Raw genomic sequence first — 19,249 nt, 5'->3', positions numbered from 1 at the left:
TCTGCAGACGTTGGGGACTTTCGAAGCAGGAAAGGGTAGTGCTGCCCAAGTGTGCACCTCTCCCAGGGCAATGCACACCCTTCCCATCACATCCAGAGAGCCACGGGCAAAGTGTGACTGTTGTGTGTGAGGGATGATCACGCACACGGCTGCTACCATGGAAGTGGCGCTCTGAGCTTCCCACGGGCACTCCCACTAGGAATGGGACTCTTTGCTTCCGTGGTGGCCCAGGTAGCTTCTCCCAAGGCAGCTGAGCTGAGAGCTGGGCAGTATGTTAAGCAGGCAGCAACATGCAGTACTGGTTGACTGGGATGGGCTGCAGCCGTAGTCTTTCTCTTTCCTTGGAGTACTGACTGCCCAGCTTGGACTCTGTTTTATTCCCTACTGATACGCTCCCACAGAGAAAAAGCAGCGGCAAGTAAAAAAACTACTTGGATTCATTTACTTTTACCATTCTGCAAGCCTGGAGGTGCATTTATATCAGCAGTGGTATGAACCATGGGAACTGATGATAAAAAGGAGAAAACAGTTCTCACAAAAACTTATACATCTTGTGTTTGCATGGCTGCAGGGGGCCACCTGTAATCATCAATAACAAACGAATCATAATCAGGACTGTAAACAAGCCGTTTCACAAAGGTTTCCTTGTCTGCTGGCTCGGGGTACCAAGAAGCAAGACCATGCTTGTAGGCCCAGTCAACAATCTGCAAAAAGATAAGCAAAATGAACTGGTGAAACAAGGTTGGCACGTTATGAAGTTGAAACCAACTGCAGTTTGGCCCTGGCTGTATTTTCCCTCTTTCCTCCCCTCAAAATTGTGTCCTTTTTTTCTTTTTTCTCTTGTGCAATTCTGTGAGTTGGCTGCGCTTCATCCCTTGGGTGAGGGAATGCAAACTGCCTGCAGTTACTGGCTGCTTAGAAATGCACACCCCTGCCCTGGCAAAATGGTTGGAATGTGCAATTAAAGAAGGAGAGCAGCCCTTTACCCACCTCCGCTCACACCCTTAAGCTCCTCAGCTACACTGTGCATCTGCCAGTAATTCCTAGCAGGCCAATGTGATTCTCGGTGGGTGTCCCCTGACCAGGAATTACAAATTTGATGTATACAGGGCACCAATCCCACAATTAGACAACAAGCCCAGATCTGGAATAGTATTTAGGTACTTAGGCCCCTATCCAATACAGAAGGAGAGGTTCCAAAATAGCAATTTGGAACCTAAAATCTTTTGGCAACTTGTGTCATGTTTGAATTTGCCCCTAAACCTGATTTTCTGAAGTGCTGAACACTCACAGCTCCAAGCAATAAAGCAGAGCTTTGTGAGCTGTGAGGCACCCAGAATCGGAAGGTATTTTTCACATTTGGGCTTTAATGACTGGAGAAATCAAAGCAGCAATTCTAGCTGGAAGCGTTCCTGAGAATCATTGGTTTAGGCTGTAGAATAAGTTGAATTAAAAAAACACAAAGCAAAAATGATGCCAAGGCAATTCCTGCCCTCCCTACCATGGGAAGTGGAAATAAAAGTGGAAATACTCACTTTCACAGCGATTTTGAGAGACACCTCTCTGATGCTGTCCAAGGGCGGATAGAGTCTTCCTTCTGCAAGATTCTGCTCTGTCACCTCGGCAGCAATAGACTAGAAAGAAGAGAAAGGTGGATGGTCTCAAGCACGTACCACATTCACTAGCATTATATGATGTGTGGCTGAAACCTTAGCAGTGGCAGAGCTGGGACTAGTTCTCAGTGGGAACTGCTGAACTATTCAAAATACATGTGTGCATATATTTCATTACAGACTCAAAACTGGAGCCAGAATGGTGGAAGTGCTGTGCCAGGGAAGCAGTTGTGGAGAATGAGGAGAACCCTGTCATGGCTCCTGCACCTCTGTAGGTGCAATGGAAGCATGAGCTTTCCCTGAGACTGGAAAGGGCTGCAGCTTTTTGCTGAGGCTGTGCCACTTCCACTCAACGCATTGCCCCAGGCCAGGTTCTTGAAAACACCTGAAGTAGGTGCATGTGCCTCTTATCGTTTCTTAAAAGATATTAGTTAAATGCCAGTTGGAAACCTCTGCTGTGATGAGGAAGATATCATCAGAGATGTGCCGGACTCCGCAGGCAATGACTCCCAGTGCTACTCCTGGGAAGACGTAGGCGTTGTTTCCTTGGCCAGGGAAGAAGGTCTGTCCGTTGGGCAGGGTCACCTTTGAGAATGGACTCCCACTTGCAAATATTCCCCGGCCCTGATCAAAATTGAGAGAAAGAGGCATCAAAACTCAGAAGAGAAGTCTTACATTTCTGCTGCTTGCCATGATCGGTGCTCAGGGGACTCTGGTGACAAAGTGGACAAATCTCCAGCCAGTCAGTGAGAGGCATCTCCACCAGAGCCATCTCCAGTTGATGCTTCTGGAGGGCCTGGTCCCCAGAGCCATGAACAGGGCTGTGGACAGGGCCACTGAGCACCGAGTGGGTGTTTGCACTGCCCAACTGCAAGTGCTCTGAACTTGCTGAGAAGGAGTCTCTCCTCCTCTCTATCAACCTTCTGTGGAGCGTGAAGGGAGACTCATGTGGGATAAAGGTCTGGGGGCTGTGTGATTGCTCTAGCTAGCACGAGGTGGTGGGGAGGGCAAAGGGGAGAGTGAGACAAGGCCTCCTCTCTCACGCCAAGTCAATCCACAGGACAGTAATTCTTCAGTGACATTGGGTCCAAGTTGGGTGATGAAACCGTTACATAAACAACTAGGTTGGCAAAACACAGGGGACGGTACCCTGGGAGGATGGGACATCTCAGACAGCTATGGGTCAAGGAGGCAAACGCTTTCTTTAGAGGATCACAAAGTAATTCAGGCTGGTAGGGACCCAAACTCCTGCTCACAGCAAGGTCAGCTATGAAATCAGACCAGGCTGCTCAGGGCTTTATCCAGCCTGGACTTGAAAACTTGCAAGGACAGAGACTGCATGAGCAATCTGGGCCCCTCTTCCACCTCCTGACTCTCCTCACAGTGTGAAAGTTTTTCTTTCTGACCAGCTTGAACCTCTCTTATTTCAACTTATGCCCACTGTCACTTGTCCACCCACCATGCACCACTGTGGTTTCCTCGGTACAGTCATGGCCACAGCGTACCCGGAGCACCCAGTTTCCCTACGCTGAGCTCCAGTACCTCGGTGAGGCGGTAGCACTGCTCCGCTGTGCACTCCGCTTTACTTGTGGGGTTGCTCAGGGCAAACACGATGGGCCTCTCGTTGAAGGCTGCCATGTCCTTCAAAATCTTCTCAGTGAAAGCTCCTGCAACGGCTGCGACACCTAAAACAACAACAGCAAAGTGAGCTGGTATTTAGGGTAAACTTTCCAACTATCTGACTTCAGTGCATTGGGCTGATCCCTCCTGAACGCCTCTATGGGTAAACGAACTGTGGGAGGGAACAGGCTCCACCTCTGGAGATGCAGGTGGGAATGTTTCTTTCTTGTTTTACGGCGAGATTAAAAGCCTGTCTCAAAATAAAGCCCTCTGCTCCTCTGGGCAGAGTGGGGATCAATGTTTAGTCCAGTCTGGCTGCAGCACTTTGCCTCCCAAAGGCTCAGCACTTTGTCTCCCCAAACCTGCCCGAGCTGCCTGCTGTCATCCTCGTCCTGCCCAGCCTGCCAGGGCCAAGTTTGGTGCCGAGAGCCCCAGATCCTGCATCCCTCAGTGCCTCCCTCTGCAGCCCTGTCTGGGAGGGCTCCTAGAGCTCCAAAAGAGAGGAAGCCTGTGCCCCACAGTCGAAGGGGAAAGGATGGGGAGAACTCAACTGACAAAATGGAGGTAAAAAAAGCTCATTTCATTTTGACTGGGAGAACAAAAGGAGACCCTGGAAGAAAGACAGAAACTCTCCTAAGAATTGAATTGACATGAAAAGGTTGTGCTAAGGGAACTCCACCTATAATTGCTGTAGGCTTCACTTTCTGCACAACCTCTTCCAGCGTCTTCACATTGGGGTGGTCCTGGGCAAACATTTCTTTCTCATGGTTCAGGTGGCTCCTGCCCTGTGAGGAAAAAGGAGTCGTCAAACTTTGGTCTGTTGGCAAAAGGTGGAGACATAATGTAGTAACTCATCAGTTCATTTCATTTCTTGGCTCTCCACTTAAACCAGATTCCATAGAGCAGCCAGCCAGGCATTGAGCTGTTGGTGTAATGTCACATGGGGCTCCTCTCACCCTCCAAAATACATTGATTGTATGGAAGAAGGATCCAGCTGCCAGGGCAAAGAAGTTGTACACGTAGCACAAGTCTCCTCAAGTCAAGGGACAAGGGCAGAGGCCTGGAGGACCCAGGGAGGGCAGAGTAGAGCTGGGCCAGGCTGGGTCACCAAGCAGGGCACAATGTTGCTGTTGTAATACCCCATATGACATGCAAGACTTCCAGCATTGCTTGAGACCATGGCCAGCAGTGTATGATACCTCTTTAGAGGCCCAGCCCAAAGTGTTGCCTTTAGGGCAGCCAGTGCTGTTGGTACAGTGTTGTTTCAGAGGACCTAGTCCTCTGAAAGCAGGAACAGCTCTGCTGACACCAATAAAACTGCAGCCCTTACTCCAGGGCTGAGCAGGAGTCCAAGGTATCTGCCTGCTCTGGCCTCTCTCTAGCTTGCAGGAGGTGGCAGGCAACTGGAGCTCGGGTCTGGAGACAAATTTACCTTCACAATCAGTCCCTTGGAGTCCACCATCCAAATTTTTTTGATGGCATCCTCTCGTGAAATTCCTTCCTTTTCCATGGCCATGAGGATGAGATGAGCTATGCCCATTGCAGCCTGGAACACAGTATATAAACACTTCATTGGGGTATCACCATCTTTTGGGGGAGAAGATTTTAAATGAGAGATATCTTGGGTCATGCCTCAGCACCACACAAAGCAAGGAGGCCTTCTGCTCTGTGGTTGCACAGGCATAGGGCTGATTTTAGCATTGTAGGTGCTGCCATAAATAAAAAAAACCCAATCGTCCAGCAGAGCAGGCTGCCTGTGAGGCTGGAGCAGTGGAGGTGCTGGTAGAGGCTTGACAAGTAAAGGCTGTCTCCATCATTTAAACTAGCTGCTGCAGGGGAAGAAAAGGGGCAGACACTGAACAAACTTTGGTGATGATGCCAGTACAGAGGAGCTCAAAGCGAAGTAGGATTGCTGCATCTGAAGTACTGCCAAGAGGAAAGTCCTCTTCTCCCATTCCTGCCTGAGGAAGCAGCCCTGGACATGCTGTGTGTGTTAGTGGTCCTACAGCTGTGCCTGGCCCTCCTGTCCAGATGTCCAGGCTTTAGAAACTTCTTTTCCCCCTGTCTCTTTGAGCAAGGTGCCATACAGACTACCTGACTTCTGCCATGGGAGCAATGACTGACTCCAAAAAGTGAGGTTATGTTTTTAAAGTTCTTTGAGTCTGAGTCCTTTTGACTCTATTGCTAAAGAGGCTCTGGTTTACCCTAAATACCAGCCCTGAGGACTCAGACCAGTCTCTTTAATGTTCCTGCAGCACCCTGCCTCATGAGGGAGTTCCCTCAAGGTACTTAAAGCCCCACTGACACACGGGCAGCCTCATAGCATCCAGGAAGCCTGCCCAGGACTCATGGGCCAAGAAGTCACTGAAAGATTGTTGGCAACTTCTATGCAGCAGCAAGATCCACCCATGGGGCCCACTCCTGCCCAGTAACAAGGAACCTGCTTCTGTGCTTTGTTTTCATGAAGCCAAGCCTTGCAGGCAGTTTCATCGTTGACTTTTCTCTCTCTAAATTTGAATTTAGATCATATTTAGGAACAAACTCAAGAACATCCTTACCTCTCCAGCTCCCTGGAAAACAAACTTATGGTCAGAGAGCTTGTTCTTTGTGATCCTTAAGGCTGCAAAGATGCCAGCAACTGCAACAGATGCAGTACCTGAAAAGAGAGAAACACCATGAGATGGACATCCTGGCAAGTGGATTGTCTACCCTACTGATACCCTGTTAGAAACCTTGTGGTAGGAACCATTCTTAGATCCTGTCACTAAAGGCTCAGAGTGCCTTCACTACTCTGAAATATTAATCCTCAGAAGACCCCTGCAAGGCAGGAGAACACCAATTTCCCTCTATATAGTCAGAGGGATACCGAATCCTAGAATGCCAAAAGAAGTTAATACTTAACTCCCAAGGGTTGAAGATGCATGTGACTTGTCTAAGGTCACATAAGACATCCGTAGCAGAGTGGTGGTCTGAACTTGGGCACCCTTGTCACAAAATCCTCTGTGATCACGGAATTACCATCCTCTTCTCCTCATTTACCTTCACAGCCCAGCACCACCTTCTCTTTTTCCACTTCCCTGATACTGTGATACACTGACTCAGAGCCATCATGCTTCACTGCCAAGCATTAAGGTGTCAATGAGAATATGAGTTGGTCCCGGATTAGTGAGAAAGAATCCAGTAAATGGAGAGCAGAGTCCTGCTGTTACAGCCACCGTGATATGTACAGCTTTCCATTCATCAAGGGAGGCAGGTGTCTAGACTGAATAAACCTGCCTTCACCCCACATCAATCACGTATAGTAGTCACCTAATGTCCTATCCCAGGTGAAGGAACATGGTGGGAAGAAATCAAGGAAGGCACAGACTAATGAGGATTCAGGCACTGGTGGCATCTCAGGTCACCTCGGCAATGTGGATACAAGCGTTAAAGGTGAGCTAGGAGTGAAGGAGGCAGTTTTATCAGAATATCTCAAATTGGAAGGGACCCAAAAGGATCATCAAGTCCATCAGTTTTATTCCTCAGTGTTTTAAAGGATACCAGTTCGGATGTGCGCCAACTGTGATGATGCTGTCCTCAGCTCTAATGCTGGTCTCTCCATTCTCATCTTCAAAAACTTTGTGAGAAATCAGGGAGTTCACAAGTAACAAGTCTTGTGTGGGTTGTCATGGGTGGGGCAGACGATGAACCCTTTTAGGCTAATAAACCCGATTTCTCCAAATTTCCAGCATTTCCTATTTTCCTGCCCATTTAATCAGCCAGTGCTTCAGTGAGACCCGTTGCAGGGTCCTTAGGGCCTGGGGTGCTGCAGGCATCAGCGAACAGCCCGGCTGGGAAACAGAGCAGCTCATGAGCAAAGGATGACCACGAGCAGTGAAACCAGCAGATGGTGCTGCTCATCTGTCAAGGACCGAGAAAATAAATTCAGCTTTACCTGCTGCGTTTCTTTAGTGCAAAAGCCACAGCTAAACTAGAAATCTACTGGTATATCATGGCGTCGGGGAATGATTTACTCTCTCATTATTTCCATGCAAGCAGAAAACCTAGTGGGACCACAGTTACTCTGGCAGAGACGTAACTTGTATTGACACGGCTTATTTTGCTGAGGGAACCTATATAAGCTACTCTGACAAAATCTTTACTGGCCAGACCAGAAGTGTTTATCAGTACCATTAGTTCACCAATAATTTATGTTTATAACTCTGACAAGCTTCGTTCTCCAGAAATTAATAATTAGTGCCACTTAAGAGTGATTCTGGTTTAGCAGAGCTGGCAGTGGCCACAATCCTGCATCAGACGTTAGCGCCGCGGTGTCCCTGCACAGGCACACCAGTACAGAATGGCAGCAGCATCATGTCTCACCCATGAGGGCATTGCAAGCATCTGTGTCTTAAACACAAAATGGACTAGAATAATGGTTGGTGGCTTCGTAAGCTTCTTTCTTGCAATGAATCACTTGAGACACTCGCTTCAGCACCCAGGATGAATTCCCTCCATTACCTCAGAAGACAGTTTGTATCATTTTATTTCCAGACCCAGAACCATCTGAGTTCTGTCAGTTTAAAAGGGAGTTGATGGGGAGGGAACCATCCACTGAATGCTCTGCTGCTTCAGTATTAACATGTCAACTCAGACAACTGAGGGATGTATATGAAGGATTTCCTCTTGCTTCGCCTGCACTAAACCTCTGCCTTTTTAAGCTGTATTTAAAGTAATGTATTTACTGGGGGAAAAGCCATGCCATCAGACTAGAAAAATTACGGAGGAAGATAATGAACATCCAAGGAATTCAAAGGAAAACCAGATAATTCTAGTACCTAAAGGGGGCCTACAAGAAAGCCAGAGAGAGACTTTTTAGTAGGGCATGTAATGACAGGACAAGGGGTAATGGCTTTAAACTGAAAGAGGGTAGATTTAGATTAGATATCAGGAAGAAATTCTTTACTGTGAGGGTGGTGAGGCACTGGAACAGGTTGCCCAGAGAAGTTGTGGCTGCCCCATCCCTGGCAGTGTCCAAGGCCAGGTTGGATGGGGCTTTGAGCAACCTGGTCTAGTGGAAGGTGTCCCTGCCCATGGCAGGGGGGGTGGAATTAAATGATCTTTATGGTCCCTTCCAACCCAAACCATTCTGTGATTCTATGATAATTGCCTAGTTTTTAGATTTTGCTTTTTATGGGTGTCACATAGCTAGCCCATGCTCATGCTCTGTATTTTGGTATGTCTATAATCAGCAGGACTGCTTGGCTTGCTGCCATGCCAGATGCTAAGGATGGGACTCCTCTAAACAAACGTTTATGATCCTGCTCATGCTAAAGCAGACACCTGAACTGGGTCATATGAAATGCACCCTTAAAAGTGTCACTACCACCACAGTTTTTGATGAGAGACAAGATAACTGGAATACATGTAGACACTTCTATTGCAGACATCTAAACTGTGGACGAAGGGATCCCACCCTGCCAGTTTGAACTGCAAAGAAGTAGGGAGAGACCGGGGTCCCACAGTCATCAGAGATGCCAAGCTTGTGACACGCAGTGGAATAGGAACACCTATGCATATGCTCACGCATGGTCACACGCTATCTCCCAGGCTTACTTGGCACAGAAATCCCCAAATCCCCATGTGGGTGGGAGTGGGGAACTGATCAGAGGAAAAAAAAATCCAACAGTGGAACAATTACAGTGCGACAGTGTAAGCATCAGGTCACAGCATCAGCAGCAATAGATGCCTGGAAAGTATTTAAAAGAAAGAAATGTAACTGGAGAAATATCTTGTTTCTCTTTGTTCTGACCTAAGCAAAATTGCTGTATACCCTGTGATTGCCAAGAAGTCTGATGGCACAAATGCTGCTATCTGCAAACCCATTTAAATGGAAAACCCCCATGGGACATTCAGCAGAGGGACTCGAGATCTTTGTAAAGACGTTACCAGCAGAAATTTGAGAATTGGGGCCTACGGAAAGAAAGGGTGCACGGATTCAGCCTGCAGAGCAGTGTGCATTTTGCAGAACGGAGACCTGTGGGACTGGGTGTGCCGTTACTCATCCCCCCGCACTTGCACTGCAGCTCTGACTAACAGCAGGACCCTGTTCAGCTCTGCCATTCCTAATCCTCCTCCTCTCTCTCCAATGTGTTTCTAATCCCTCCGCATCTCCCAAACTGCATCTCACTCCCATTACTCAAGTAACAAAGTTACCGTACCTTGGCCTCAGCTCAATATTTTTCTTTGATAATTACAATTTCTGAGCATGGAACAATAGAGCTACTCTCTGGAGGAGAGTTCACAGCTGGTTCGTGTAAGGAATTGGCTAATCATTGTGCTTCAATTCTGAAAAGACCACAAAATGAGATGGGGGGGGGAAACCCCTCACCATGAGTTGCGGCAAGAAAAAAACAACCACCCTTCAACACGTTGGTCTATCTGTTTTCCAGAGAGATTAAATGCTGCTATTGCAGATAACTACTTCCTTAAGTAATTAGCAAGAGCCAGCTTGGCTGGTCTATATCTGCAGTGAGATATGGAGGGGCACAGGGAGAAGAAAGGAAAATGCTGGCAAATCATCCCGTCTGTCCGAGACTCAAAGTGAATGCTCAATATAATATCACAAAATAGCAAACAGACCTCAGGAGCCTCTCTGGGGAGTCCAGAGCAACAGGAACAGCAAAGAAAAGAGGCATTTAAAACTATGGTACACTCAGGAAAATGGCCATCGCTGTAGGAATTAATCTCTGACACTCAGGCACATTCAGAATATTGTAAAACATTAAGGAAAACCCCTCTGAGGCTGACGTTCCACTTGCACTAGTGTAAGTAAGAACAAGCCCCAGTAGATGTCAGTGGAGCTACGCTGGAGCAAAACCCAGGGGCAAGGATCTGGATCTGCTCCGCAGCTTCAAGACACGGCACAGATGGAAAAGGCTGCAGCCCAGAGGCACCCACGGCCGGGGACCTTATCCTTCCTCCAGAGCGGGGAGAGCGGACAGAGGGGTGAGCGGCTTCGCACACGGAGTTGCGGGCAGCGCTGGCACGAGCGCAACAGGGCAAGTGCTGCCCAGCGCGGGTGTCGAGGCTGTGCCGCAAGTGACAGCACCCAGTGGCTAAGCAAGGGACGTGGGGAGAAGCGGAGACCCTGCGGGTGGTTGGGAGCAGGAGTCCCCCCATGCTGAGGGCTGGCACTGCCCCGTCACCTGGCTCGGGCGCTGGCTGAGAGGAGCTGAGCATCACCACCATGCCAAATCCTTCTGTTAGCAGCGGCGATCGGAGCACCAGCCTGTTTCTGCATACAGTACCCGTGTGGGTGATTCCCCCTTCTCTACAGCACACTGGTGGAAGAGATGGTCTAATTCAGCCTGATCTCTTATTTTTTACCCTCGCCCCACCTGCTTGCACTTTGCCCCATCAAAACCATGCCAAGATGAGAGCCCAGGGAACAGCAAACACTGGTTTAACAGCTCCAGCAAAGGGCAGCCAAGAAAATATATCTAAATTTACGGACGCAGAGGAAGCACAGGGCTTTTCCAAATCCTGGTTCACATTAACTCCCTGCAGCAGTTCCGCCTGTTACTGGAAAGCAGTGGAGCTTGATCAGATCTACTCCAAATACATGATCAAAAGTCAAACACAACAAAGCTGAAGCAAAACGCTGCTCAAGTGTTTGCAGCTCAAGGTCTTCACCTCCATGGCTGCAGGCTAGTGTTAGCCTTCCCCCAAAGGGCCTCTGTAAGACGTTAAGAAAATAAACCTAGAAATGGTGTGGAGCAAGTCAACAAGAACAACAGTAAAACACAAAGCATGACTGCTCGGGGAAGGAACTCGCTTTCTCCACTAACAGACTTAGGGACACTAGTGACCCAGACGAGGCGGTGGTATGGTGAAGAGCTGTCTGACAACGGAGACGCAGAGCTCACCTTAAAGTAGATGCCTAATGTAGGTCATCTCTAGGTGCCTGTTTTTAATCCTTCCACTGTAAAGTGCTTGGACTATACAGTGCAGCATCTTAAAAATACGTCACAGCGCTGGCCTGTAGCATTGCCCTCCCTCCTGCCTGCACAGAACGCCAGCCAGCACACGGGCTGTGCCTATGGGCAGACCAAACCCCCTCGTCCACAAAGGCAGAGGCTACCAGGCGGCTGTCAGCACTTCACAAGAAAGCATCCCCATCCCCATCGCAGCAGTGGAGACCCCGTGGATGCTGTTTCATACCAACAAGCTAAACCAGGTCACAGCACAGCCCTGTTCTGCTCATTTTGCCTCCTTAGCCTGGACTTAAAGATCATAGACAGCTTAAAACAGAGGTGATGTATGCTGTTCTTTACTGCAGAGGAGGAGTTTGCAATGGCATCCAGTGACAAGAAAAAAAAAAAAAGCAGGAGAGGAAAGGGAAGCATGTTACAATCCCCCAAATGACAGAAGATACGGGCCAGATCTTTAGGGCCCTGCACCACTAAGCCCAAGATACCGAGGCCCATTTACACCCAGGAGTCCATACTGTTCTGACCTGGCTTGTTTACCAATGTGTGATTTAGATACAAGTCTCGGAGCTGGCCCTTAAACAGTTAATGCAGTAGCATCAAGGGAAAATGCAGGAGCCTCTTCTGCTGCAGGGCACAGCAGGTCTGAGGGGGCCTGGTCATGGCGAACACCTACAGGACTGAGAACATCTCCACATCTATCGTCAGGCTGGGTAAATCCCCACACGGAAAGCGTGCTGCTCAGGAGCTGCCTGGCAGGACATAGCCTGCTTAGTTCTGCAGCAGGGTATCGTCCAGCGCTCCCTTCCTATTGTGCTTCCCCCCCTCCTTAGTTTCCTGTGATAATTACTGATGCATTTTCCACGCCAGCTGAAACAACAAAGTAAGATACTGTACCATTTTAATCTGCCGAAATTAGTCAACGCCGAGCCAAAAACTAGCTGCGCTTGTTTCACACAGCACATGGAAACGTGCCCGCAAAATAGGCCACGTTTGCACATGGTCGATTTCTAACTTGCCCAAATGTTTGAAGCTGCTCCGACCAGCCTGTTCCCAACCTCCGCGGAGGTCTGGGAGCAGCGTTGCTCCAGGCTGGGACGCTGCTTCCTGTGTGCCGGAAAGGTTAGGGAAAGGTTATCTGCTAAGATAATGAGAAAAGGTGGTTGGTGGGTCAAGGGATATTTTGACGCTCATCAGCAGTCACACATCTAACAACAAAGGGGAATCGTTGCTCTAACGACTGGGGAAAGACCCAGGGAGGTTCTGCGAAAGTGATGACCCCCCTCCATTGCCTGTAGACTACTGTAGTTGTGGAGGGACTATGGAAATACAAAAGGCCGAGTGTTTTTAATGTAGCTATTGATTTGGGGTTTCCCATCTTGAGGGGCCTTGAAGAAGTCTCATTTGCATGGTGTAGGGGTTCAGCCTGTTTTAGAAATCCTGTCTGTTCACAGCGTCTCAAACTGGATATAGATATATCTGAAACGCTCAGACTGGTGGTTCCTTGAGAAGCTATCAATGTTACACTTACATCAGGTCTAGTTTTAAGAGACTGCTAAAGATGCCCAGAGCCAAGAGGTAGTAGGCTTTATGCTTCTGTGCACTATTCTCTCTGCCCTGCCCATATGTGTGAAAGGCTTTTGAATGACATGATCAGATACAATTAATTAAATAACACATTAGAGATTTCTTCATTTTTCTGCAACTCTGACTAAACTTGCAGAACAACTTGTGCTGTTCAGTACTGAGTAAGCAATCTAAGCCTAAGAAGAATTGATGTTTGATATGTGAATGTGGAGGGTAACACACTGATCAACCAGGAAAATGAACTTTTCATTAAAAAAATAAGGTTGGAAAAGATCCCTGGAGGTCATCTAATCCAGTATGTGCTTAAAGTGGGGCTACCTTCAAAATTAGATTAAATTGCTTAGGGCCTTCTCAAAAGATAAAAGTCCCAAAGCCTTTCTGCACAACTTGTCCCAGTGTTCAACCACTCTCGCAGTGAGGAACGTTTTTGTTACGTCTGATCAGATAACTGAACTATGTACGGAAGGATCTCTGTTGCACCATAAGCTGAGTCAACCAATTCCAATCACAGGTTGATGCATCTGATCCCACTTTTGCTTAGCCCAGGCACAAACTCCTGCTGATTCTTTGCTTACTCAGTGCACATCTTTGAAGGCTGTGTTGGAATTAGACAGGCTCTTTACCACAAAGACAGTGAGGCACATGCACACAGAGCCCTAGTCCCATGCTGAGAACCTTAGGTGTGCAAATTTACAGGGTTTCTATGGACTCCTGCCTATTTAGCAGGGATTATTCAACAGACTAAGTCCATGAGACCTAATGAGATACATCTAAGGATGCTGAGGTACGTGGCCAATGGCATTACAAAGTCATTCTCTGAAAGGTTTTGGTAACTGGGGAGATTCCTAATTCCCGAAAAAAGACAAATGTCATACCCATCTTCAAGAAGGCCCAGAATAAGGATCCAGGGAATTTTAGCTCAGTTGGCCTAACCTTGGGGATTACAAAGCAGATCTTCTGGAAGGTACATCTAGGAACATGAAGGTGATTGAGAACAGTATGGCTCTCCCAAGGCAAATCATGCCTGACCAATTCAGCTGCCTTCCTTGATAAGACAACTGGCTATGTGGACAGGGAGAAGGGTCGCAGTTGTTGCTTTCCTTGATGTGCATGAAGCCTTTGAAATAATCTCCCAAAGCATCCTTGTAGCCAAACTGGAGAGATACAGACTGAACAAGTGGACTATCAAGTGGGTGAAAAAGTGGCTAGGCTACTAGGCTCAAAGGCTTGTGGTCAGTGGTACAAAGTGGTACCAAGAGGCCAATACTTAAGTTCTATTAACAACGTGGATCATAAGACAGAGTGCACTCCCAGCAAGTTCATGGATGATTACAAATTGGGGATAGTGATTGATCCACTGGTGGGTATGACTGTCATCCACAGGGATCTCAGCAGGCTGGAGAAATGGGCTCAGGGAAACCTCATGAAGGTCAGCAAAGGCAAATGCAAAGTCCTGCAGCTTTGCAGAAGACTTGAGGGTAATGGTGGACAACAAGTTGAAGATGAGCCAGCAATGCGCCCTTGTGGTGCAGAAGGCCAACAGCCTGCTAGAGTGAGTCAATAGAAGTCTAGGCAGCAGGTCAAGGAAAGTGATCATTTCTTTCTATTTCAGCACTTTTGAGGTCATCTCTAGACTAGCATCTCCAGTTTGGGGCTCTCAGCACAAGGAATATATTGACGAACTGGAGCAAGTCTAGAAGAGGGCCATAAATATGACCAGGGTGTACAAAGAGGACTGAAGGACCTGGGTTTGAATAGGCTGGAGAAGACTAAGAGGGCATCTAATTTCTGTCTACAACTACTTACTGAGTGTTTGTAAAGAAGCCAGATTCTTCTCAGAGGTGCATAGCAAAAGGATGAGAAGCAATGAGCACAAGTTGCTTCTAGAGAAATTCCTGTTAGGTATTAGGGGAAAAAAATGCACAAGAAAGATGAGAAAACTTTGGAACGGGTAGCACAAAGAGATTACGAATATCCAAGTGAGGGCTGGGTGATGTCCAGAGGTCCCGTCCAAACTAACCTCTTCAGTGATTTTATATATTTTCTTGTATGAAGCAGGAAGCCAGAGATGCCTGTCTCAGGGATTCACAAGACTTGACAGGTTTGTAAGACTTTTCAGTTGTCTACTTTCTGTTTATCACTGTGCACAGTTCAGTGGAGCAAAGTTAGAGCAGGAAGAGGAAGAGCAGGATCTAAAGTATTCCCATTACCCTCCAATTTCATATGTGCTTCACCGCCTGTCTTGTTATTTTACTGCAAAAAAGGAAGAAGTGACAATTTTCTCCCATAGAGCTGAAATTGAAGCTGTTGCCCCTTGCATGAACCCAGGCAGAGCTGGGAAAGGACTGATGTCATCACCCCCATAGAGGAAGAAGAAGCACTCCCTTAATGGGGAGCTCCCACGCGCGGGCACTACGAGCCAGCTCCTCCTAGCTCCCAGGCTAATGGCTTTCAAAATAAGAGCAATCACCTCATCCCAGTTTGCGGTACCTGGCAGGCATCCCACTCAGCATCAGCAGGCTGGTTCGAACTGGAAGAGGTCTAAGTCACTTTAATTCTGCAGGGTTAGGATGGATTTGGCAATACAGTAATTTGTAATTTTTTTGACAAAAAAAAAAGTAGACGTTAATATTTTAAACTGCTTTCTGTTCCTGTAGGCCCTGGGACAGCAAGAGGGAGGCCTAAGGGAGATTAAGTGGAGCAATTTATACTTTTTCCCACATCTCGTCTGTGTGTGTATATGTGGGCACATTGCATTCAGAGTCCCACTAACCAATGGGCAATGAGTTTAAATTAGTATAGCTCAGGCCTCATCTAACTTGCACTGCTTGTGCCTAAGATGTGTTTTTAAATCAATATACTTAAAACAATGCCAGCTCAGAAGCTGGGATAATTCAGGCTTCAGGAGGTCTGTTCCTGCCTGACTCGAGTAAAATGAACCAGGCCTGCTTAAACAAGGCTTTGTATAATTCTCATTAATCATTTAAAACACAATTTGCATCGAAGTCTCCCACTTTTTTAAGTAGACAAGTCATGAAACACCAGCATGTTAGAAAAGAGAGGGCCTGAGGCAAACCCAAAGAACAGGAGGGTGTAAGTGAGAAAATGGCAATCCCTACCTTTCTTATATCATCTGGGGATACAGAGGAGTATATTAGGGTGAGTAAATCAGACTACTCATCCCAGCTTCAACTCCATTAATCTCTGGCATGACTCCAAGACAGAGTTAACAGAGCAAATCCAAGTTACTTCAGCTTCCCAAAGGCCCTCAAAACTCATTCCTGACTACAACCTTGGCTTGGAATCCCCTTTTCTTTCTGACAGCTACATAAAAAGACCTGGAACAGCGGCTTGCTTCCCTTGACACATCGCTTGTCTGTGCAAAAGATCAGCAGGATTTCTTACCTTATCTGCTACTGTGAAACCAATGCCAGCTAGCTGCTTTATTTGAGAATACAAGGGAGTTTTACTAGTAAGAGATAAAATCCTACTGTTTTAACAGGTGGGACTCCAGAGAATTTTCAGGGGACTTGACATCTCCCATGCACCATGACAGACATCTAACTGGGGAGAAGCAGACAAAGTCCATTTTATGGCAATGCTGTTTTACAGCATCCTCCTGGATGTGGTTTGCCCCTCCGGGGGAGTAATTTCCAGGAATTGTCTGAGGCATTCAGCTATGACCTATGGCCAAAAAGAAAGTATAAAAAATATAGTCTCCTGCTTCCCACTCAGAGTCTTCAGTTTCGCTTTAATATCCTCTTTTTCTTCTCTCTGTCAATCTAAGAAACCATTCCCACTCACCAAGAAACCTTTCCAGTTCACTCTAGTTCCCCCAAGAAAACCTACATCCAGGCCTACAGATCTGACACATTGCCTGGCCTCTTTTCCTTTTAACTGCTGAGTCCCCTTCCACTTGCAGATTAGAGCAACTAATCCAAAATAAATCTCTACATCATTGGTTTCTTATTACGGGCTTCATCTGTCCATCTCCAGAAAAGTTTGAGTTCTTGGTTCCTCCATTTAAGACTTCAATTCAAAGATGTATCTATCTCCTGTGTTCTCTTTTTCTGTGCTCCTCTCTCCACTGAAAGCTTTTGTGGGTGGCAAGAACACCTAATGAGTCTTCTTCTACAGGAATAAATATTTCACCTTCTCTGAAATGCCTTAAGCTCTTCTGCTTCTAAACCCTCTTCATGAAAGTGTCTTTGAGCAGGACCATGTATCTATCTACACCAACCGTATTCCCACAAGCCAGGGTCTTACTCCTTCTTGTGTCATGACAGATATGAACAAGCTGTTACAAATACTCCCAAATATTGCTAGATGGAATAATGCAGAAATAGTGCTGGAAAATCTGCTCACAGAAGAACCAGCATTGTGTGAAAAATGGTACTGGTGTTTCCTTCAGTCTCTTTCAAGTACAAGTGAGGATAAGCCCAACCGACTGCAAATAATTAAATCAACAAACCTTGGAAATTTCTGCATGTTGCAGGCAGGACTAGACAAAAGAAGAAAAGATGAAGGGACTCACAGGAGAAGAACTGGTTATTTGCAATCACTTGGGAAGATCCTGTCCCTGTTGAATGTGCAAACAGCCCTTCCAATGGTTTAAAGAAAAGTCAGCACCAGACCAGGATGCCGCCAATAAGCAGCTTGCATCCCTTTGTGCATTTGAGCAATTCTGCTGACCGCTGAGCCTCACAGGGCCTGGGAGCAATGCTGGTTATAGCCCCAGCTTTGCTGCTATCATTTCTCTTTGGCGCTAGAAGAGTTATGTTAACCACTCCAGGGCAGAACGTATCTGTCCTCAGATTACTGTGGAGTTAGCATCCATGGAAAGGAAAGACGCTGGTTTACCTTTTCGTCTGTGCATGTAATAACAAGGATAACAATTGAGGCACAATGCCAGGATCAGCTAATGACCACCTGGCTCATGGAAACTGAAAGCCTTGCATAACTGTTAAAACGTCATCATTGTTTTAGCTAAATTACAGAAAATTAATGGAACTCTCTAAATTACCTTAATAATCTCAAGCACATGATCCATTTTCTCTCCTGAACAACACTTCTGCAGTGAACAGCTAAATTCCTAAAAACAATGGAGACTCACTTTTCAACTTAGATTGCTGTGCTTTTGTTTATATTTTTAAATGCTTATGTGTAAACTCTAAAATTTATCACACATCTGAGTATTGTATAATAAACACTCTTGTGATCTTAATCACCTTTCCTCATGACAAGGTGAAGGTTAAATTTGCATTTTCCTAACAGTACTTACCCTGAATATCATCATTGAATGTACAGTATCTGTTGCGGTATTTATTGAGGAGACGAAAAGCGTTAGCATTGGCAAAATCTTCAAACTGGATCAGACAATTCATGCCGTACCTGCAAGTTAAAGGGTAATTAAAAATGGATAAAAATATTTCCACAACATAGGATGATATATACATCTTTTACCAGGACAATGTAGCTAGATAACTCTCATGCAGAGACAAAAGTATCGTAAGAGAAATGAATCACAGTAACAGCAAACAGGATCACACCCTTCTCAAGGTCCATACACTCAGAAATGTGGAGTCACCAAGAATAAACTGTATTCATAATTCAAGGGGCTTCTTAATATGTATACCTATATATCTGTATATATATCTATATCTATATATATCTATATGCATCTTTGGACTATTGGCATGACAATTTTTCAGTGGTGTATTTACCGATGAGCTTCTCAAAGCGAAGGAGATGCTCTTTTGCAATGGATATTGCAACTGCCATGTTGCAATACAGCAAATCTGACTGCAAAGGGAACATCAGTTAAAGGGACACCACCAAGCGCCGCCTTCAACTGTAGGTGACCAAGAGACGAGAAAAAACCTGCTTGCAGGACCACATGGACTGAATGCTTTACAGTGTGGTTTCGTAGCCACGTTTCTGTGCTTTGGAAATGTTTCTCTCCACTGAGTTGCTTTGCAGGAAACCAGCACACAATGACAGCTAGTGACCCGTAGAGTCAAAAGGCAGGAAATAATTGCAAACTTTCACAAATTGTCCAGTAATATCAGGGCAAGTGTGCAGTTTCTAAAAACTGGCTAATATTCAGACTGCTCCATATCTATAAACTTTCAGCACTTTGTATGACTCTAGGCTGCATTAAAGCTTTGCAAATAAAATCTAAAAGGGCCCTAAGTACTCTTTTCTCTCACATAAATGTGATAGGGCACTGGGAGAAGCTCAGGGAATGTGTAATGCAACTATTAGCAACCTCTGGGCTGCAGGCAGGTGAGAGGGCTCTAAATAGCTGCACTGCGTGAGAGACCTGAGCCTCTCTGGGACCGTAAGCAGTGCCGAGGCAGCATCACCTTACATATCTCCCATTCAGACTTCCCTCCTTTGCCACTGAAATCTGAGGTAGGGGACACTCCTGCTTTAAACTAGAAATCGATACTGGATAAA

At 46.5% G+C, this 19,249-nt stretch overlaps 1 protein-coding gene across 1 annotated transcript in view; it reads right to left on the bottom strand.

Moving 5' to 3' along the window:
• Positions 1 to 431: 431 nt before the first annotated feature.
• The window catches only part of ME3 (malic enzyme 3, NADP(+)-dependent, mitochondrial), a 127,804-nt gene continuing 108,986 nt past the window's right edge, over positions 432 to 19,249 (bottom strand). The window contains exons 7-14 of the mRNA XM_010578255.1: positions 18,072 to 18,181; positions 5,792 to 5,889; positions 4,666 to 4,779; positions 3,913 to 4,018; positions 3,156 to 3,298; positions 2,064 to 2,237; positions 1,536 to 1,634; positions 432 to 704 (exon numbers count right to left, since the gene is read on the bottom strand). Coding sequence (XP_010576557.1) covers positions 543 to 704; positions 1,536 to 1,634; positions 2,064 to 2,237; positions 3,156 to 3,298; positions 3,913 to 4,018; positions 4,666 to 4,779; positions 5,792 to 5,889; positions 18,072 to 18,181 — 1,006 coding nt within the window. The 3' untranslated portion in view covers positions 432 to 542. The remainder of the gene's footprint in view (positions 705 to 1,535; positions 1,635 to 2,063; positions 2,238 to 3,155; positions 3,299 to 3,912; positions 4,019 to 4,665; positions 4,780 to 5,791; positions 5,890 to 18,071; positions 18,182 to 19,249) is intronic.

Source organism: Haliaeetus leucocephalus, unplaced genomic scaffold (assembly GCF_000737465.1).
Source record: "Haliaeetus leucocephalus isolate CR32 unplaced genomic scaffold, Haliaeetus_leucocephalus-4.0 Scaffold616, whole genome shotgun sequence".
Lineage (NCBI taxonomy): Eukaryota > Metazoa > Chordata > Aves > Accipitriformes > Accipitridae > Haliaeetus > Haliaeetus leucocephalus.
The sequence above is the reverse complement of the archived record's forward strand: the minus strand, read 5'-3'. Positions and strand labels throughout refer to the sequence as shown.